The sequence below is a fragment of the Lathyrus oleraceus genome, chromosome 3, assembly GCF_024323335.1.
Source record: "Lathyrus oleraceus cultivar Zhongwan6 chromosome 3, CAAS_Psat_ZW6_1.0, whole genome shotgun sequence".
NCBI lineage: Eukaryota > Viridiplantae > Streptophyta > Magnoliopsida > Fabales > Fabaceae > Lathyrus > Lathyrus oleraceus.
The window spans coordinates 36,238,750-36,261,794 of record NC_066581.1 but is presented as its reverse complement, the minus strand read 5'-3'; the positions used below and the strand labels follow the sequence as shown (position 1 = coordinate 36,261,794).

The following is a 23,045-nucleotide window of genomic DNA, read 5'->3' as shown; positions in this document are numbered from 1 at the left end:
AAAGTTAAATATTTTAAAATTTTATAAAATAAATTTTTTAACTTAAAAAATGTCAACCTAGGATCAAACCAAACCGAGTCATTTTTCTTCAGTTTGATTTGAATTACATAATAAAATATAGAAAAAAAATTCTAATTACAAGTTTACATAGTATAGTCATGTTACAATTGAGCTTGTGGAAGTTAGAGAAGAGTAACATTGCAAGATTATACATTAGACTCTATTACCACCAATCTATATTCCTATGCGACACTTTGCTTGCATAAAACTAAAATTGAAAAATCAAATGTGAACTTAAATGTACTTATCCTCTATACTATAAAAGGAATCATGTGAAAACCGTTCTGAAAGGCTAACGCAACGCCTCAAGCGTTCTCATAGGTAAAGGCAGCGTTCTCATAGGTAAAGGCAACGGTCTGTTTAGAATTCGCAACGCTTTTCATGCGTTGCCGTATAGTTAAAATGTTGTAGTGCATCAAGCCTTAATATATTAATGCACATTTTTTCTTTAACATTATGTCAATTTCATTACACTATCATATCATAAAGAATAAATCAATGAGTAAAAAAAAACAATACATAAAATATTTAGAACTTGAGTTTGAGAAGGAATGGCATTTTATCAGAGAAAGGAGGATCAGAGTATTTTCCAGTAAGAATCTGTGATGCAACATACTGATTTGCAGTCTCAGTGTAATGAATTCCATCCCAGCTTATATACTCAGAACTATCATTACAACCTTTCGCCGTTATCGCTGTTCCATTAACTATCTTCGTGTTCCCACAAGAAACTCTACTATCATAGTTCAATGGCGGACCTCCATATCCGCAACACGCCATTATAGGTTGTTCGAACCCTACAAATATATAACCGAAACGTTACTGTCAAATGTTTTTAATGACCTGGCGATTATGATTGACTGACAGTGTAAAAACTAGTGAAACAGATGAATGTAACGTCGAGATACTAACCGTATCTTGAATAGTTTGCAATGAGGTTTGATTTTATGGTGAAGATATCGACGTATGTAACATTTGAATCTGAATATTGTGCTTGAAATTTACTGCATAAAGCATGAAGCTGTAGATTGAAGGTTTTCGCAGCGATGTTATGTGCGCTAACGCATCCTACTTCATCGAGTTTTGAAGGATCGGTTCCGAATTTGGCAACGTTTTGTGTTAAGCATCCGAGAGGACCTGTGTTGTGTATCCAGAAATATCGAGCCCCTTCATCGTAGAGTCTCTGTCGAAAAAAATAACAAAGAATGAGATTTCTTTGATGTTAATCTCTTTAATAAAAGGAGATGATTTGATTTGACAGTTGACACAAACCTTGATTCCGGCTTCGAATTCTACAAGAATGGTTGGAATTGAGGCAAGTATTTGGTCTAATGATTTTGAATAAAACGCGCCAGCAAGATCATTCTGTCCAATATCAAACATGTATAGTCCCTTCTCGAAACTATCTTCGCTCGGGACGTACTTATCGAATTTCCTACCTTTCGCGAGCAATTCAAGCGCGCGAGCCTTGAACCGGAGAAACTGAGACACCTGAACCCCGAATGAGAAAGGACAGATTGATGATGCAGTGGCTGGTAAGATAGTTGAGCCTGCTGCTGCAAAGTTACAACCTTTTTTAAAATTCGGCAAACCTAATGAATCCAAATACGCGTTTAAGAACGGCAAGTCGAACGCATCCACTGCAAGATAAAATAAACAAGAACGCATAAAGTTAGCATCATTAGTAAAATGAAAGAAAAAAAACAAAGAAAATTTTCAAGTTATTACTAAGAAAATCGACGATGAGACGGCCATCGGAGTATCTCCCTGATGGCGGATGAAAGTAAGTTTGTCCATATGGAAGGTAAAGGGTCTCAAAACCAGTGGAAATAAGGGTACCGGTATCCGAATTCGAGTCACCAAAGTTGAAAACTGCTGGAAAATCTAAGTGGATGGATTTGGCACAAGGTAACAAGAACATAGTAATGATAGTTAGAATTATGCAATGTTTTTCTCTGGCCATAGCTATTTGATTCTTAGTTACCATGAAAAGAATGTGTTTTAAGACTTTCAAAGTTTGCTTGTGTTTGAAACATGGATCTGCTAAAAAGTTTGTTAGTTAGTTACACATGATCTTTCTATGTGACACATGTAATGTGAGAATTGATGTTTGGTGGACCTAACTTGTAGTGCAAGTAACTCATTGTTATAAGTATTCAATCAACAATGTATTGTATTTTCTGTCTGATCTCGACCTGATGACTAAAGTCTAAACGTAACGACAACCGACTACATATGTAATATGTAAAAAAAGTATAAAACTTTACTTAGGAAATCGACGATGAGACGGCCGTCACACGCCCGTCCGGAAGGAGTTTTGAAGAAGTTCTGTCCATTAGGTGGGGCAAGCTGAAAGCCTAACCCAACAGTAAGTTCACCTGTGTCAGAATTTGAATCACCCAAGTTGAAAACTGCTGGGAAATTCCAATCAACTGAATTCACCACTTCCATACATAGAGAAGATAGGACAAAAACATGAATGAGAATAAGCACCATGTTATTATTATTCTTGGAACCACCCACCATGGCTTGTTTGGACCAATGAAAGTGGCATATAATATTATATTGGTAAAGAATGTGATGCCTTTTATATGGATATGAATACTCAATTGGTTGCTTCAAGGTTCTTGAGAGAAGACAATTGGAGAAGCAAGAAGATGGTTTTTCCTTGAAGGGTTGGTTGATTGTGTCTTGACTTGTAATCTCCATGAGATTGGATTGTTGTCATATACCATCTTTATGTCACACTCTTTGCCTTTCTTTTAATAGTGAAAAAGATTAGATTGGAGAATGCATATTTCAAAGGTTAGTTAGTGAACTATCACACTTAAATTTATTTGGGAGTTACTTTGGAAAGAGATTGAGGAAATTGGAGAAAACGAAGGAAGGTTAATGAAATAGAGGATAGTCTCTATAAGGACCAAGATCTCCTGTGTTAGAAAAAGAATGAAGTTAGACGTGTTATTAGATCTTGACCGTTGATTTTAGATTTATTCATTCATATTACACCTTCATCAAATCAACACTAAACAATCTTTTCCATTCATTTAAGATCGGACTGTTGAAATTTACTACAACATGACGCACTTATTGCGTGGAATCCTATTCCTCTCTATCATATTTTTGAGGGTATATTTTAGTTGGTAGAAATTAGAGTTTATTAGAGATGTACTCTTAGAGTATATATATATAGTAATAAGAAATTACAATTAATATATAATTGCATATGTATTCGTACTTGATCAAGTTGTGTGAACAAATATCGTATTTTGTGTTCTTTGATTGTTGTTTATATATTCCTTTTTGTTATAAGTTTTAGGTATAATTATGTCAAAAATTCTGGTTTGATATGATTCTGTATTGTATTGCTTCCATTAATAATTATACGAGTATTTATGATGATTAATTATAAATATTTTCTATTTGATTTTCTACTCTATTCTAAGAATGTAAAATATACACAATTAAGAAGAATCAAATGACATCAAATCATTTCATATTAATATTCTCTCAAATTGATGCGGCTGATGATCAAGAAGCATCAACTTATTAACAAGAAATTGATGATGTGTACGAGGAACCACCTTCGTAAAAATGTTTGCAATATGAAATTGAGTATTGACATGAGGAAGTGATATTAGTTGATCATCATAGGCATCACAAATTGAATGACAATCGACTTCGATATACTTGGTGCATTTGTGAAAAACGGGAATCGCAACAATTTGGATGGCACCAGTATTATTAGCATAAAGTGATGTAGGTTTTGTTTGAGGATTTTCAAGCTCACTCAAAAGACCGTGAAGCCAAATTATTTATGAACAAGCAGCAGATATAGCACGATACTCATATTTAGTGGAAGATTTAGAAACTCTTGCTTGCTTCTTATTTTTCCATATGATCAATGAACAGCCAAGAAACATACAGCAACCGGTGACAGATAGTCGAGCATCAAGACACCCTACCCAATCAGCATCACTATAAGCACTCAATTGAGAGATCATTCCTGAAGGAAAGAATAAACTATGATGTGGAGTTCCTTTCAAGTAGTGAATTATAGGATGAACTGCTGTCAAGTGAAGATGGGTAGGAGAATGCATGAATTGACTTACTTGTTGAACGTCAAAAGATATGTCAAGGCGAGTAAAAGTTAAGTAATTACGGCTACTCACAAGTTGCCGATATAATAAGGGATCAAGCGAAAGTTCGTCATAATTACGATGATATTTAACATTTACCTCAAGATGAGTATCCACCAAATTAGATGTATGGAGACCAGCCATATAAGTCAAATATGTGGCATACTTGTGTCGATGGAGGAAAATTCCCTTAAACGTAGAATGAACCTCAAGACCAAGAAAATAATGCTAGTTTCCAAGATCTTTCATATAAAATGAGGCTTGTAAATGTTGTTTAAGTCATTCAATAGAAGCATGATTTGAACCAGTGATAAACATATCATCAATATACAAAAACAATAGAACAATACACTCAGTTGTGCGATGAATAAATAGAGAGGAATCATATTGATTATGGGTAAAGGAGAACTCAAGTAGGGTGGAGAAAAAATTCGCATACCATGCCCTAGGCGCCTGTTTCAACCCGTATAAGGAACATTTAAGCTTGCACACACCCTTAGATGAAGAGAATAGACCTTGAGGGGGAGTCATATAAATAACTTCAATCAAGTCACCATGAAAAAAAGCATTTTTCACATCCATTTGATAAAGAGATCACCCATTAGAAGCAGCTAAATAAAGTAGAGTGCAAATTATTGTCATTTATATCCAATAGGTTTTGTATTAGTAGGAAAAGAGACAATATCCCATGTGAATTTCTCTTGAAGAGCCTGAAGCTCCTCATTCATTGCCTTTATCCCACATGCATCCTTAACAGCATGTGAGTAACAAGTAGGCGTAGATAATGCTAGAAAGTGAGGAAGTCGAAAAAGTATGTGAGGAATCATACATTTCTGGTGAATATCTATCAGGTGCTCGAGATATTTGACTAGAACGACATGGTTCAACAAGTACCAGATTGAGTGGCAGATCAAGTACCGAATCAAGTGGAAGATCAAGTGGCGGATCAACATCGAGAAGGGGAGTGGGAACTTGTTGTTTATGTTTTCTAACATATACATGATCTGGTTTATAACTTGCTAGAGATTGAGGCATAATAGAAAACTTAGGAAGACTAATAATATCATTCATGTCAGGAGACACACAAGGAAACATAAACTGATTATAAAAAAATGTCACATTTCTAGAAATGCGAAAATGTTTATTAGAGACATCATAACAAACAAAGCCCTTATGAGAGTGACTATGCCCCATAAATACATAATGAATAGACTGTGATCTAAGCTTATGTCTTTCAAATTGAGTTAAATGAATAAAACACACACGCCTAAAAGTATGTAAAGCCTTATAATCAGGGCGAATTTTAAAAAGATGAAAGAAAGGAGAATCAAAATCAATAACCATAAACAGAAGATGATTGATCAAGAAGACAATTGTGGACAACGCTTCTACCCAAAGCTGGGATGGCACAAAAGCTTGAAGAAGTAAGGTGCATGTTACATCAAGCAAATGACGATTCTTGTGTTCTTATATCCCATTTTGTTGAGGGGTACTGGCACAAGATCTTTGAGACAAAATTTCATTTGTTAAAGATACTCCTGAAACTCAAGAGACATGTATTCACCACCAGAATATTTTTTTTAACACTAGCTTGAAATTGAGTTTCAACATATGTAAGAAATTTCTTAAATATAGAAAACTCTTCAGATTTTGACCGAAGAAAATATATCCAAGTAAAACTACTATAATCCTCGATAAATGTAATAAAATATTTATAATGATCATGAGAAACTACATGAGACATTCCCCACACACCATTATGAATCATCTCAAAACAAGTGGAAGCATGTCGGACACCAATTGAAAAAGGAAGTGTTTTACTTTTATCTAATTTGAAAACTGAACATGAAACTGAGGCATTATAAGCACCATTTTTATTTCCCAATAAACCAGTTTTGAATAAATGAGAAAAAACAACAGAGCTCGGATGGCCCAATTTTCTATGTCAATCCTCGTAAGAGTTTAAAACATCATTACAAGTAATAGATAAATGACTAGAAAAAAACTAGAGCGAAAACAATCTTCCCACTTTAGGCCCCTTCGCGATCACCTTCCTCGACACCTGCTTGTGCACAAGACGACCAACACTAAAAAAGTTAACATTATAATTTTTATCTACCAATTGACCAACAAATAATAAATTGCAAGCAAGTCTGGATGATACAAGCACATCCCAAAAATCAGAAGTCATATCGCCATCTTCAGTGATCGATAAAGTATTACCACCAGCTATTTAAATTTTCTGATTACCATGATAAGATTGTAAATTGTGAAAAATATTCTACGAAAACCATCATGTTATTTGTTCTTATCCGACTTACAGGCCTCCTAGTACTCGGTTTACATAAACTCGACTTTTTAGGAATACTATGATGTACATAAACCCCTTGATCACAAGGTCTTATTGGATTGAAGTCTTCGATCAATATCATCTTGGAATTCCGTTTCCCTAGACCGACCTCCTACTCGGCGAATCACTGAGGTGTCAGTCATCTTAATGATGAGAAAGCTTTCTCTTTCCTCATCATGATGGTTTTTATGGGAACTCTCATTTGTCATCATTACTCTTTTTTGATAGAGTTACTTGACCATTACAAACTTGTTTTTAAAAAGACTTTGTTTTTTCATTTTGTTTACTACCAAAACTAGACACCTTCTCCCCAAGTGTTGTAGACAAATTTTTACTTCATCCCTCACTCGATTGCTTTTCTATCTCAAGCCCCATGTATCATTTTCTTTCCCCTTTTCACTCTTTTTGTTCTTTTATTATGTCTTCGATATGAAGCTATAGTTTCTCGGGAGAATGTTCGATTTCCCTTACTGCTAGTGATAGAAATAGGATTTGGAATGCTTGCATGTGAGAGTGTGAGAGTTATTTGATTCGAATGGATTTTGAAACGATAATTAGAGAAGTTTATGGGGAAATATCTTCACCTATTAGTATCACTGACTCAGAGTCTTCGTCCCCAGGTTTTTTGGACACTCAAATGGAGGCTACATGATCCTTAATAGATAAATAAGTTCTAAGTTACAACCATAGTACCATTGACGAAAGCTACATCTCGAAGCTTCATTATAATACATTAGTCTCTTCAATCGGAAATGAAGAAGATGTTATACTAGCACCTTGTATGGATGGTGATAGTGTATGCATTACTCAACCCAAATGAGTGTCTGATGAATACTTATATTTCTATTTAGGAGTGATTGAGGAATTTAAAATCCGCATCTCGTTTGCTAATTTTGAGCTCGATCTCCTCAAAATCCAAAATATAACCCCTTCTCAATTACACCTAAATGGTTGGGGTTTTATCAAGGCTTTTGAAATTGTTTGTGACACAATGGACATAACTCCTACCTTAGGATTATTTTTCTCATTTTTCGAGTTGAAAGGGGCAGAAAAAGAAGGTTGGGTTTCCCTCAATGGGATTCTGGGAAAGAGCTTCCTACAAGCTTATACTACTAATTATAAGTGTTTTAAGGACAAATTCCTTCGAGTGAAGAGCGAGAAGAGATGTACCTGGGTCATATATGTGTTGGACGAGAACTATTGTTTCCCAATTTATTGGTCAAACCGTCCATTGTCGATCTCCGGCTTCGACTATGACAAGTTAAGCACTTTGGAAGTCTGATCTTTGGCCACTCTGGATGCCTTATGGGTAGTGAAAGTTAAGGATTTACTACAGTTGGCTGAAGACCCGGAACAAATTTCCGATTTCTTGGGTAACGCGTATATGTGCTTATTTATTGATTTTTAGTAACCTTATTAATCCTACTTTTTAATTTATGTACGGTCCTTTTCTTATTAGCAAAAATGACAAACCTCAAGTTATCTGAACAAAAGAAATTGATGGTCGAAGCCAGAGCGAGGCGTGGGAATCAGTCTGCTTCTAAAAGTGATATGACGGGTATTTAAACTTGGACCCTCAAAAAGAGGAAAATGGATACCACCAAGGCAGCCCCCATTGTGTCAGAGCACCAACCTACCTCTCTTCCTCCTCCTGGGAATTCTAAAGCGGGTTCCCCGAAAAAAATGAAGACACTGATGAGTGACGACATGAGCCAAGCCAATCTAACAATTGCAACTTTGATGCAAGATTTAGGTAGTAGTCATCCAACTAACCCATCTTCAGAATTTAAGTTATGGTCCAACAACTTCGATGGTTTGAGATATCTTTATGATCATTTGAATGCGATTGAAGATATTGAGAAGGTGAAGTCAATAGGGGCTCAATAATTGACCCAAAACCTTGAGGCCTACTTGATGAGGTGTGCGGTCATGACTCGGGGTTTATTTGAAGTAGGTGACGCCCACGAACAGAGTGAGGCTCGTCTTAATAAATACATAACCAAGTTAAAAGACGACTTGAAGGCTCAGACTGTCCAAGTGGAGGAATTGACCAAGCAGTTTTCCGAGATGAAAAACAGAAGGAGACATCAGAGTCCAAACTATCGGAAATGACTAAGCAGAAGGAAATTGTTGAATCCAAATGGTCAGAACTGGAAGTGACCAATGCCGATTTGACCTAGGAAGTAGAACGAGCTTGGGTTCTTAGTGAAACTTAAAAAAAATCCTTACAAGATGCCCATGTATATTAGCTCTCTATTGGAGATGAATCCTTGAGGGAGCTAAAGCTAAAGATTTATGCATTTTTCTTGACCTGAACGTGTCAAGGATGGATCTTTCAAGGTTGTGGTGGACGGGAAGTTAGTCGACATGGAGGAGGCTTACCCTGAAACAGAGGGTTCAAAGGGTGTGATGGTGGATGATCCAACGCTTGAAGCTCTAGAAGACAACAATCATGAAGTTTAAATTTGTTTATGTCTTGTTATTGTCCATTAGTGTTGATGTGCCCTTTTGCATCTTTAAACAATATTTTGTTTTTCTGTTACATGTTTTGGCCCTTTCAGAGCCCTTGATGTTATCTCATTGCCCTTTTATTTATGTTCTAAAATCTTGACTATGTTTGTCATCTATGAGATTGATTACTTAAGTCCAAGACTTCAATTCCTAGCTAGAAGTTCTTCTTACTTAACCAACTTTATTGAACATAACCCGAACAAAGGTTTATTGCTTACATAACCGGTTTCATTAGGTTATAGGTTTTATTAAGCATAACCCGGTCTCAGCCGATTACACTAGAGGTTTCAATTAACTTAAACTTCAGTTAGGCCAGAGGTTTCATTTGACTTAATCTGACCACAACTGATTATGCCAGAGGTTTCAATTAACTTGGACTTCACTTCCTGCTCTATGTTAAAGGTAGGAAGGTACCAAACCAAAGCTTCGGCAGTAAGGGAGACAAACTTTTGGGACCACCTTAAGTCCTTCAAAAAATCTACCCAAGGCCCCTTTTGAGGCATGTGAGATAACAACCAAGTGTACAACATTGAAGCACAACTCAATACCATGCCCTTCCTCTTTTCATGCCTAGTGTGCAAGCAGTAATACATATCAGACACCATTGCATGGACAGGGTTCCTAGATACGAATACGCTGATGATGGAATGGTTTATGTAATTGTCGTCATTTGCAAATAGTACGGATCCAAAGATCAGCAGGGCTAGAATGGCACTGAAGGGCAACTATTTCCCTTCTTTATCCAAGGCACATGCCTTTTTTTCCAAGAACTTCCGAGCAAATCCCCTAGGTCTAAAACCAAGGGCTACCTCTTCAACAGATAAGTGGAGTGCTTCAGCAACTGATTCAGGCATTAACAGTTCACCCAACTTTGCAAAGGGAGGGTGGTCCTTCACATACCAACCTAGAAGCTTCTCGTATTCTTCAATTGTAGGAGCCAACTGAAAGTCTCTGAAGGTAAAACATCTGAGTGGTGGATCATAATATTGGGATACGGCTGCCAAAGCTGAGACATCCACAGAGGTAATAAGAAGATCCATGATCTGTCCATATCTGCAGATGAAGTTGTTCTTCTTACAAGGAGTAATTTTGCTGTTGAGAGCCAACAAGTTATCCACTCTTGGAAGCTTAAACTTGAGTGAAAGGGTATTCTTCTTTTTTCATCCCATCTTGGAATGTTCACTACATAACTACAAACCCTTAGGATTCTCTGAGAATAAGGTCCAAGTATGTATACAATGCAATATGTTATGAATGCATATGCTATAAGAGGACATGATCATTGTAGATTTAAGGTGTGTTGGAGGTTAAGTTTCCCTGGAAGAAACCCATATACCCTCACAAGATGAGTACTAATACTTTTGAAGATGCTTAGATTCACGAATCATGAGGCGAAAATATTGTTATTGCCACAAGATAGCTTGTGAGTTAACAATACTTTCGGGATGACCTCCTCTAACAGAAGTTGTCTTTAACTTCAAAAGCCAAGGGTTGTCTAAAGGTCCTCGGAGTCATGGGCCCTCTTTGGAAGAATGGTTGTCAGCGCGAACGTGACTCACATGCCAGCGAAACTCCAAAAAGAATCTACTCCAAGCGGGATCTCTGTATCTCCCCCTCAAGATAAATACGTCCGACAGGTCAATACGAAGAGCCCTCATATCTTAATTAAACTCTCTAAGCCTGTGTGTTGGGCTTTTTACTCCAAAGTATCCACCCCATAAGATCACAGTAAGATAATATATAACAGGAATGGATAAATAAATAAAGCGATAACAAAAATAAACATCCAAGGAAAGGATACATGGAAGGTAGGCTTGACTCGCTTTAGGAAACTCCATACATTCCCCAGCAGATTCGCCACCTATCGCGCCGCGAAAAATACAAAGTCACCACTAGGTTTTATTAATTCCAAAGGAAAGGAAAAATAGCGATAAAACCCAAAATGAGGAATGGTCTCGCAACCAAGAGCGTATTCGGAAGTCGGTTATGCAAGGGGAATGTATTAGCACCCCTCACATCCATCGTACTCGATGAGAACCACTTGCTTGTATCAATGCGTATGGATGTTGTTTAACTGTATATTGCTTGCTATCGGGAATGAGATGGGATGGGGAGAGGAAAAAAGTTTTAAGTTAGTGTGCTCTCCAAGGATTTGGGCCCTTGTGCCTACGTATCCTCATACATGCAATAAGGAAATCAGAGCTCTGTAGTTCGGCTCACAAACGCAGTATTTGTTTGGTTGTTTTTACTGAACAATATTGACATTCGCATGCTACTGTTCACTTGCTTGTATACTCTATCATGGGAGCGGGAAGTATTTGCTTGTTTACGGTAAAGTGGATGCGCTTGGATCATACTCTAACAGTTAAACATTACTTGCTCACACAAGGAGGCTTAAGTGTCGTTCATGGTAGAACGAAAGTAACACGTCCATTTTGAAAGGTTTGAAGAGTTCCCTAAGGCAAAAGATGATTTGATTTGTTGGGGTTGATTTTATGTACGGAGACAAGTAGCAGACCCTTGGCTAGATACAGTCAACAATCCAAAAACTCAGGAGTTGAGAGCACAATGTTATCCTAACCATTCTTTTTCGTCCAAGAGAGATTTGAATTGTGAAAGAGTTTGGCAAGTCTAATCATTGGAACTTAAAAGGAGACAAGTATCTGACCCTTGACTAAGTACGACCAACAATCAGAATACTTGGGAGTCGAGAGGACAGTGGAGTCATAACTACCATTTTTCTCCCTTATAACACTTAAATCTAACTTGTTTGAATCACTAGATGTTTTAGGGGAGAAGTCAAGTGTCGGGTCCCAAGCTAGGTACGACTGACAACCGAAGTACTTGAATGTTGTGTACAAACACATACATCCCATTTTTGCATTCCAGTTTGTTATGAAAATGTTTTGAAAAAGGAACTTGACGTTGGATCAAGTTTTTGAGTTTATTATGAAAAAATGGGTGTGAAGAATGGAGGAGAGAGAGATAGAATGAGGTTGAGAAGAGAATGGAGAAGAGATGATATAATGGATCATGGAGTGGATGGGAAATACTTGATGTTGGATCAAGTATTCGCGTTGCAATGGTGTGAATTTTATTTGAAAAACAACTTGACGTTGGATCAAGTACCTCTTGTTTCTTTTGAAATTCTTTATTTATTGTTTTGTTTTTATCTTTTTAATTAGCATGCATGATAAATTAACAAAGGCATAAACCTAAACTATTACATCTTCATAGGGTGGGAGGACATTTGACCCAAAATTGGGGGATGAAGCAATACAACATAAATGGAAATGGAAAGAATCATACAGATTACAAACCATGTGTCATGCTTAAAACATACAAGTGGCATGGCACTTCAAACAATACAATCTAATTGAATGAATAAAAGTGTAACGGGTAACTTGGAGGGTTTGAATCTCACATTCACATGTCAACACAAAACAAACAAAATAGGGTTAGTTAACAATATGAACTAAATGGAAATTAAAATGCTAAAACAAAATGAATCATGAAATGCTATGATGAAATGATATAATGATCATCGTGAAAATAATGGACATGCTAACACATCATATCAAATTGAAATATCATTTTCAATTTGGATCTAATAACCACAATTAAAGAAATTGAACACTTAAATTGGATATGTTATGGTATATGGAAATTAACATGGTAAACAAATCAGATTAAATCCTAAACATGGCACATTAATTGAATTAAAATGGCAAGGAAATCTTGAAAAAAAAAACCAAGAACCAAATGGAACTCTCTAATAATTTTCAAGGGATTTTTATGGTGATTAACAAGTGAATTAATCCTAATCATGTTAAAATCCTATTTAAACTTGGTTAAATTCTAATAAGACAAATAACCAAATCATAATATTTTCTAAACATGTCAACCAAATGAAATCAAGATTACAAAACAAGAATTAATACATGGTAAATAAAATGAGGCAAACATAATAAAAAAAGCAAGCAATGGGCTAGAGGTGCAATTCTGGAAATAGGTGTAGATAGTAAAAGAGGCGCATGTGCCTCATGGTTCAAGGCCCACTGGAATGACCTTCTGGCAGGGGGTACAAGGAAGTAAACAGGGATGATGGTGATGGAATCCAGTGCAAGTCCCATGTTCATATGCCCATCAGCCACTTGGAAATGGAAAAGAATTAAACACATGTTGAATTGTGAGTCACCCACACGTGGGCATTTATGATTGGAGAATGAATTCAAACGAAAATTTAAAACACGTGCCAGTCAAAGAGACACTCAGGTCAACACCTCCTCTCCTCACCATCGTGGACCACCACGCCAGAAATCGCTTCTGACGGTGGTGGCCACCAAAACAAGAATCTCGACCATCATCTTGTTCGTCTTCTCACACTCTCCACGAATCTCCAACCAATTTCTTGAAATTCCTAACCTAAATCCCTAACCGATCCCATCTATTCATGAACCCTAAAATCATAACTTAAATTAAATGCCTCTCTCAAAGAATCAGAGCCTAGGGGATTGGGGCTCTGATTCACATAACTATTCTCTATGTCATGGTAACTTGAATCAAAGCGAAGCCGTGAGGGAAAATTGACCTACCTACCAGAGAAGACGAAGTTAATGACGACGACGGTGAGCTTCCAGGTAATGAATTCTTCTCTCTCCTCTTCGCTTCTGAATTCTTCTTCTTCTCATTCTTTTGATTTTTCTTCTGTTCTATGGATTTCGAATCGAAACTGAGTGATAAGTTATTAAACGAATTTGAGTGGTGAAAGTTGAGAGCTTTGAGGTTATGAGAGCTTTGAGCTTTGAGGTTATTGAATGTAGATTCTGTTTTTTTGGTGAGAGAGTGATTGGGGATTGATGAAGGTTGGAATCTAAGAGTGAGAGAATGAGGGAGAGTTTGAATGATGAATGATTGGAGATTGAAGAGTGAATGTGCAAAAATGATTGGAAGCAATTGGAGAATGATTTAAAAAATGATTGGATCCCTTCATGAATGGTTGAGAGCTATTATTTATGGATGGTTATGTGGTTTGGGAATTATGTAAATTCTGTTAGAAGAGTTAGTTAGGGATTTTTGGAATTCGAGGCATGTTAGTTAGTTAGTTGTTGAAGCTTGAGGTAGTTAATTTCCAGCTAGCATTTGCTGTTAGTTGAGTGATGATATGGAATTGTTAGTTGTTCCAATTAGATTGCAGTTATCTAGATCAAAATGAGGATGTTCTTTTTATGAATGAATCCAGTTGCACTCAATTTCTTGGTCTGCTGTGAAATCTATTATTTACTCACGCTTGTAGTTCATTGCTAAAAGTATGCTCATGGTGCAATGGCTTGTGGATTGTGAAGATGTCCATTTTGGTTATGACTTGGTTCAGTGTTAATGTTCGCAGGTTTGTGAAAATGGATTTTATGTGTTTGAACTCTGACTTGCTGAATGTGCATGATGATTGCAACCTTATTGTAGTAGGTTAGTATGTGAACTGGTTTGTGATTCTGATTCATTTTGGTTATGGTTCTGATGTAGTATGTATCATATGTTCTGCATGTATACTCCAATTGGTTCACTTGGGCATGTCATGTTGCTTGATGAATGTTGACTGTGTTATGTTCTGATATGCTACAAGTGCACATTCATTGGCATGACAATGCCAAGAGATGGACTTGAAATACAATGACCAACTGAAATAGCAAAGCATAGACTAGGTACGTGAAATGGCCATATGAAATTTTCCTAAGCAAGACATGAACTTAGACTAGGCATGAATAAATGATCATATGAAATGCTAAGGATGAATTGACTCTAGTGGAAGTTATGATGACATAGAAATGGGCTTGAACCAATGAACATAGACAAGCAAGAGATGAACATGTAAGGTCATAAGGTGAATGTTAATCAAACCAAGGAAACCTCCATAATAGACCAAGAACAAGTGTGTCTTGAATGGATCTTAACCAAGAAAGTAAAACACGCACACCATGGAATGATGATGAACCAATGCAAAGGGGTTAGGGACACATACAAGGAGTGATAAAAATGAACTAGGGTTTGGGGACACCATGATAAAGTGAGGATCCGAAGTTAGGGTTTTACTTCACTAAGAAGTCATAGATGGATCACAAATGTTGGGCATAATGCACAAGCTTCAAGGGGTACCTCTAATTTAAGGTTTGATAGTTTGAGCCACCTCTACCTACAGGGAAACCTTAACTTCCACTAAGTGCAAGCACAAAGCTTAGAATACATGGTACCTGTCCTCTTGTATTGGACCATGGTTATGCATATGAAATGAATGATATGAAGATATGCAAAGGATTAGGGTTAGTGACCTAGATGAAACTTGTGAAGGGTGTGGTGAATTTTGGGGTATGCCACTTGGTTATGAACTCCCTTATGTGGGTTGTTTCCCTGACTTCATCCAATGTTCCTACAATCAAAGATTCGTACTCCGCTTGGTTATTGCTAGCCTGAAAATTAAAACACAAGGAATATTCTAAAACTAGGTCACTCGGGCCCTCCAATACTATCCCGACTCCACTTCCTTTAAGATTAGAGGATCCATCCATAGATAAAGTCCATCTGCCTGATGACTCTTCCGAGGCCGGAACGCTCAACTCAACCAGGAAATCAACAAGCACTTGATATTTGATGCTACTCTGAGGCACAAAGTCTATATCATGCTCTGAAAATTCTACTATCCAAGACACCATTCTTCCTTCCAAGTTTGGTTTCTTCAATACCTACTTGATAAGATAATTGGTTTTGACAATGATATCGTGTCCTTGGAAGTAGTATCTCAACTTCTGAGGTGTAATCACTACTCATAACCTAAGATGCTCAATCTTTTGATAATGAAATTTCGCTCCTCTTAGCACCTTATTAACAAAACACACTGGCTTCTCTCCTTCCTCTGTCTTCTTGACTAACACGGAAATCATGGCCTTATCTGAAACGGCTAGGTGTAAGATGAAAGGCCGGTTCTCCTTTGGTCGTATCAAGATGAGAGGTGAAGACATGAAACATTTTACCTCTTTAAAAGCATCTTCACATTCTTCAGTCCACTGGAACTTCGCCGACTTCTTCACCGCAATGAAAAAATGAATCGATTTGTCTCCTACACATGACAAGAAGCAAGGTAAAGTTGCTAAACATCCTGTCAAATGTTGTACCTCTTTTACTTTTGATGGAATTCTCATATAGATGATTTCTTTACATTTATTTGGGTTTGCTTCTATTCCCCGGCTGGTCAACATAAACCCAAGGAATTTCACGGTTTATACCCCGAAAGTGCACTTGTCCAGGTTAAGCCTCATGGTGTAACTTCTAATTTACGCAAATGTTTATTCTAAATCTTTGATGTGTTTATGGTTTTTCGGGGTTTTGATCACCATATCATCCACATATACCTCTAAGTTCCGTCATATCTGTAAAGCGAATACCATATCACCTTATAATAATAATTATTCATATTCATTTTAAATGTAGTCTTGGGAGCATCCGGCATATTCATTTGTAACTTATTGTAACCCAAGTAAGCATCCATGAAGCTGAGAAAACGAAAACTGGAAGCCCCGTTGATGAGTCGGTCAATGTGAGAAAGCTGATAAGGATCTTTGGAACATGCCTTATTCAAGTCAATGAAATCCACACACATTCACCACTTTCCTGATTTCTTTTTTACCATGACTATATTAGTTAACCAAGTCGGATACTTAACCGATCTTTAAAAGATTTCCGACTTCATCTTTTATCCCTCTTCTATTCTCATCGTCATCCTTCCGCTTTTTCTGAGACACTGACTTGATGGTTGGATCCAGCGCCAGATGATGGCAAACTATGTTTGGATCGATTCCGTGCATATCATCCGGTTTCTATGCGAACAGATCTATGCTATTTTTTAACACGCTTATGATCTCGGTTTCCTCCTCTAGACACAAATTAGAACCAATCCGAGTCATCTGAGATATTTGGGCACCGATATGCACCTTCTTCACATCTTAGATGGGTGTCAAACTATCCTCCACTAGGTCCTCTCTTGGATCAATATCAACTAGGTTTACCTTTACATAATCATCTTTTATTGGCTCATCATCTTGAGCTTTATTTTTGAGCTTCAAACTGTCTTTATAACATTTCCTTTCTAATCCTTGATCACATTTTATCACCCATACACGACCATCTTCGAGAGGATACTTTAGTGTGAGGTATAAAGTGGATAATGACGCCTTCAAATCATTGAATGATGGTCTGCCAATAATAATTTTGTAAGGAGATGCAACATTGACAATCAAGTACCTGACCTTGACACTTTTCGTGTTGTCTCCATTTCCAAAAGTTGTTATCATGGGCAGATGTCCTAGAAATTGCACTTGTTCTCCGGAGAAACCGACCAAGGTACCTTTAAAAGGTAACAGCTCGGCGATATCGAAATTCATACCCTTCAATGCATCCTAATATAAAACGTATGATGAACTTCCTGGATCTACCAAGACTCGTTTTACGCTCACGTCATGAATTTGTACTTTAATTACCATTGGGTCGTTCTCGTGAGCCAATACTCCTTTGACATCTTTTCTGGTAAAAATAATTACGGTCGGGTTTTTATCTTCTTCTGAAAGCGATTTCTGTCTAATATGTATCACTTCTCAGGAATATATTTTCTTGGTTGCACTGGTTTCTCCTCCTCCTGCGAATCCTCCAACAATGGTATTCAATATATGATGGGTCAATCGGACTTTGCAGACCACATCAGTATTCCTCCCCTTCTTTGGCAGAGGATTTTTCGAGTTGGTATCCTCCTCGGGAGGACTTCTCTTTCCTGGATGTCCTCTGATATCTTTCACATAGGACAACAAACGACCTCTCTAAATTAAGATCTTGATTTCTCTTTTGAGATGATGACAATCTTCTGTGTGATGACCATGAATTTTTTGGTGTGCACACCATGCATTCTCGTCTTTTCCCATCATGGCGTGGACTCCTTTTGGACGCCCCGGAATGGGGAGTAATTTGAGATGATAGACTTCTTTTAAAATATATTCACGTCTGGCATTCAGTGGCGTATACTCAACATCTTTGTCAAATAATCGTCGGGATGATCTCATCATGGTCCGATTTCTAGGTCCAGGCTTAGGGTACTCCTTCCTATATTCGGCTCCCTCTTCTTTAGCTCACATTTTTTCCTTGGTGTCTCAAGATCTCTTCTCCATGTTGCTCCCTTCCCTTTTGATATAACATTCTGATCTGGTAATAACCTCATCCATGTTGGATGTCGGCTTTTGGGTTAGGGATTCATTGAACTTCCCAGCTTTGAGGCCATGTTGAAATGCCCAACTTTGAGGCCATGTTGAAATTCCCCCACGAACATCTCCTGGTTCAGGTGAGACACCTTAATGGTTTCTTCGTTAAACCTCTTCAGATACTCTTTAAGAGACTCTGATTACCCTTGTCGGATGTTGAATAAACTGGTAGTCGACGCTCTTCTATACTTGCTTGCTAAAAAGTGATGTACTATCTTTTTAGTTAGGTCTTGGTAGCTGACGACTGAAAATCTGGGTAACCTCATATACAATCGTAAATCATATTCCTTAAAGGTACCTGCCATGAGTTTACACTTAAGGGAGTCGAAATCCCCTATTATTGCCATCTGATTATTAATCGCAATAATATGCTCTTGTGGGTCGGTTTTACCATCAAAAGATACCAACGATGGTGGTTTGAAATTCTCTTGAACTTGATCATCCCATATCGCCTCGGATAATGGTTGTGAGTCCAGAAGCTCCTCCTATGTATCCCCATCATGTTGACTTTGTGTTTGCAAAATATGAACACTATCTTGTAGTGTTTCATTATGTTGACAGATAGCCTCCACCACTGCGAGCAATTGGGTTAAATTTGGTGGCGGAGGTGGATCACTTTGTCTGGGAGATGATCCAGACATTGCACAATTGAGCTATTAGCGATTTTGATGATGATTCTTTGTGTGGCCTGGGAAAATTTTACCAAGGCCCCATGGTGGGCGCCAAATGTCTTTGCTAAACAATACTAAAAGGTTGACTTCCCCGATGTAAGTCAGGGAGAGCCTCAAATGATTGGTTAAGTGTCTGTAAATATTTTTCTCAAGTAGTTCTCTCCCCTTTCCTCATGAAGGAAGTCTCCCTTTTATACTCCTTCAACCATCAATGACCATTAAAAAGGTGCTTCTTCATATTCCTCATTAAGCGACTTGGAATAACGTCTGTCGTCTTCCATAATCATAACATTTTTTTCTCAGCTTCTGTAACCCCCTACCATTATAGAGACGTTTCATAATCGTCCGTTGTTACTGTTCATATGACTTCCTTACATTGCTCAGTCATAGGGTCGGAGTCGGCTTGTTCTTCTATCAGAGTTTACTACAAGGTTGAGTTGCTTGTATTGCTGGTATGTGAACCTTAATCGGATTTTAATTTCTACAAGATTTGTGCTTATCCGACTTACAGGTCTCCTAGTACTCGATTTACATAAAGCCGGTATTTTAGGAATTATGGGATATATAATATATATATATATAATATATATATATATATATATATATATATATATATATATATATATATATATATTATATATATATATATATATATATATATATTCGGTCCTAATTTTTTAGAGGTTCAGAACAAATACTAAAAATGGACCCCTAATAAAAAAATATAGTTTTTTAAAAAAGAACGTCATCTATTTAAATTGTAAATATTATCAAGACCATTAAAATTAATCATTTATCTGTATAACTAATATAAAAAAAATCATATTCTAATCAATAGGGCCATCTCAAACTATTTGGAGGCTCCGTTTCAATTTTAAAAGTGGATCTTTAATAGAAAGAAATTATCTATAAATTTTTCATTGTCTGAGCTAAACAATGTTCTTGCAATTGATGTTGCATTCATTTTATTTTAAAATTGTAGTTTTTTCTTTTACTTATTTAAAAAAAAGTTAGTGGTAATATGATACAGATATGATTTTTGTATATTTTTTGTCATGTAGAATTTCTTTCTATATATAGAGAGGGAAATTCATATAATTTTGTAAGGAAAATTAATAAAATAAGTATTTTAATTAATAAATAAACAAAAATGTGATAATATTTTGCAATTCTTTATTTTTGTTAGATCTCACAAATTGTTAAAGTAATTGTAATCATGTGTTAATTTATACGGATAAAGAAATATATATTTAAAATTTTATATTTTTTATATATTTTTAAAATTATGACACATTTAAAATCTTGAGACAATACAATAAATACTTCAAAATTTTATTAGAATTATATAATAGCGTAAAGAAAGTCGAACTAATTAAAAAAATTAAAAGACCTTAAAAATATTTCAGGAGATTAGACTATATCTTGTTCAAAAATCTTTTAAATTTATTAATTTACTTTATATACACTTAATCATAAAGTTTATTAATAAATGAGATGGTCATTTAATAAATTTTAAAATATTTATTTATAAAAATATCAATATTATCTAAAATTTATGTTTTAAAAAAATGAAATAAAACTAAAAAAATAATTAAGAACGGATGGAATTAACTTTTGAGGATTTTTTTTAAAATAACCATAATTTTCAAAATAACCATTTTTTTCAAAAAAAAAATCCAAAATAATCACCTTTTAAAATAGATGCGCCAGATGAACTGGCACATCCATTTTCCATCATGAAGAGGCGCCAAGGCCTATGACGCCTACATTGGAAGTCTCATGAGGAGGCGTCAATGCCTATGGCGCCTGCATTTTGACTCACGAGGAGGCGACAATGCTGGCGGCTACATGTCTTGACATGTCAAGCGCCTAGCCTCTTGGCGCATGCATTTTCTATCTCCTCTGTATAAATACCTCGCCCTGTATGCAATATTTTTCACACAAATCTTCCCCTACAACCATATTCTTTTTCATTCAACTCCACTCTCCTTCAAGTTTTTGAGTTTTAACCATGTCTGAATACATTCACAAGCGAAATGCCGAATTAATATTTTCCGCCGTTGCGTCTCCGATAAAGATTCGAGTTTGGAATATAGATTCATTTGAACGTCTTAATCGGACGTTGAACAGTTGGTTATATGGAGAAATTGGAGATGGTGAAAGGGTTAGAAGAATCCAATGACTTATGTCCACGTTCAACCAAAATGGAGAAGTGCGTGAATGAGTGGATATTAAGATTGACCGAGACGTTCATAGGATGATGCATTACATGTTCAAAATTGTTTTGATGGTTATAATGCATAGTTATTGTATTATAGTTGTTTTAATTGTTTGTGTTGTTGTTTATGTAATGGTATTTTCCTCACAAACTTATAATATGAAATAAATTTAGTTTTTCATATATTGCAACAGAGGTACATGTGAATTTATCTGGTTGTGCTCGTTCCAACACTAGGACAGTTAGCACGATTGTGACCTGGCTAACGGCATGAACTATATAATCTAACCATTTTGTTCGCCATATCCATTTCGGTTCGAATGCGGGTGCTGTTTGGGAGACCATTTTTCTTCCTTCGCATAACTCCGTTGTGCCATACGATGTCCCCTTGATATTCTAGCCAGTAATCCTCTTTTGCTACTACGGAAAAACTAATTTTATAAACATTTGATAGGCTGGTGAATTTGTAAACGTCAGATAGCAAGTAGGATGGATCCCTTCGAACCTTTGAACATGTCGTAATGACATGGGAGCAGGGCGTACGAAATGCTTGGAATTTTCCACAGTCGCACCAACCTCTATCTAGTTCGACTTTGTATTGTCTCATCGGCATGCCCTCATTGTGATCCATGGACTCGACAACACTATACCAACCTTTAGTGCGGTCAAACACCGTGACCACATGTGTGTTTGCTTTGGCAGCTTCATGTCTAATGAATTTCATTGAAGCATCACTGAACAACTGCCCATATTGCAACACTGAACTCCATTTGGAATGTCTGGTCTCAAACAGCGCCCCTAGCCTGAAATATGTTGCTTGCACCAAAACGGTTATAGGTAGGTTACAAATGCCTTTGAAGACAGAGTTCATTGGTTCCACAAGATTTGTTGTTAAGTGACCCCAATATTGACCGCTGTCGTATGCCCTAGTCCATTTCTCCAATGGAATATTGTTGATCCACCGTACTGCATCTGCGTTTGACAATCTTATTTCTTCACGGTAGTGTTTGAAAGAAGGTTCTGATAATGCGTAACCTGCGTTGACAACCTTCTTCTGCAACGTCTTGTCTTTGATTTCCCGCATGAAATTCTGAGCAATATGTCTAATACAGAAGACATGCGTCGAAGGAGGATCTTGCCAACCATTATCAATGTTGTTATATGCACTGATGATTGAAGGGTGTCTGTCGGAGATCAAACATAAGTTAGTCGGAGGTGTAACGTGCAATCGGAGATTTCTTAGGAAAAAACTCCATCCTCAGCAGACTCCCCTTCAACAAGGGCAAAGGCGATTGAAAAAATGTTGTTGTTGCCATCTTGTGCCACTGCCATCAGTATCGTTCCTTTGTATTTCCCGTACAACCTGTAGGACCCCAATTTTGTCCCTAAGATCCCTCATGGCATCATATCATAGCATTGCATAGCCTCAAGGATCTTTGAGCATCTTGCTTCCTTTCCCTTTGGGTGGGATCTCCTTGTGAGTGGTTCTAGATCACCAGGCATTGTTTGCATTGTATATCATTGCTTTTCTTGTTTTAATCACTAACCAAAAGTACCAAAAATATGTCATCTAACATTTGTTTTGCAGTTTAAGCAAGCACAGGTCAAGCCATAGCATCCTTTGTACAAGAGCAGATGGTATCTTCTTGAAATGAGGACCACATGATATTATGTTGAGCTTATATGAGCTATGGTTCCATGTTGAAGCAAATTCCCCAAGAGGTTGAGGCTCAAATTCATCAGGCATTGCCAAGGTCATCTAAGGACAATACAATCAACTGTGCAGTCAATTGAAGGCTT

General features: G+C 36.8%; 2 protein-coding genes across 4 annotated transcripts; both read right to left on the bottom strand.

The window, feature by feature from the left end:
* Positions 1-451: 451 nt before the first annotated feature.
* Positions 452-2,912, bottom strand: LOC127132332 (GDSL esterase/lipase At1g54790). Of its 3 annotated transcripts, XM_051061271.1 has the most exons (5): positions 2,328-2,912; positions 1,789-2,067; positions 1,333-1,700; positions 973-1,243; positions 452-857 (listed from the first exon to the last, which is right to left on the bottom strand). In XM_051061271.1, the coding sequence occupies exons 1-5, from the start codon at positions 2,767-2,769 to the stop codon at positions 589-591; spliced, it is 1,629 nt and encodes a 542-aa protein (XP_050917228.1). In that variant the 5' UTR covers positions 2,770-2,912; the 3' UTR covers positions 452-588. The 3 variants fall into 3 exon arrangements, with proteins under 3 accessions (XP_050917228.1, XP_050917226.1, XP_050917227.1); XM_051061269.1 differs by lacking the exon at positions 1,789-2,067 and having other exon boundaries at positions 2,328-2,907; XM_051061270.1 differs by lacking the exon at positions 2,328-2,912 and having other exon boundaries at positions 1,789-2,256.
* A 963-nt stretch (positions 2,913-3,875) lies between these two features.
* LOC127129515 (uncharacterized mitochondrial protein AtMg00810-like) lies at positions 3,876-4,343 on the bottom strand. The gene has a single exon (XM_051058680.1). It carries the CDS (start codon positions 4,341-4,343, stop codon positions 3,876-3,878), a length of 468 nt encoding a protein of 155 aa, XP_050914637.1.
* Between the last annotated feature and the right edge of the window lie 18,702 nt (positions 4,344-23,045).

Excerpts from the sequence above, each read along its gene's own strand:
- LOC127129515 (XM_051058680.1), bottom strand. The coding sequence starts at position 4,343 with ATGGCTGGTCTCCATACATCTAATTTGGTGGATACTCATCTTGAGGTA.
- LOC127132332 (XM_051061271.1), bottom strand. The coding sequence starts at position 2,769 with ATGGAGATTACAAGTCAAGACACAATCAACCAACCCTTCAAGGAAAAA. Across the intron at positions 2,068-2,327 it reads TCTCATCGTCGATTTCCTAA|TCTTAAAACACATTCTTTTC; the intron begins GTAAAGTTTTAT and ends AAACTTTGAAAG. Across the intron at positions 1,701-1,788 it reads TCTCATCGTCGATTTTCTTA|TGGATGCGTTCGACTTGCCG; the intron begins GTAATAACTTGA and ends TTTATCTTGCAG.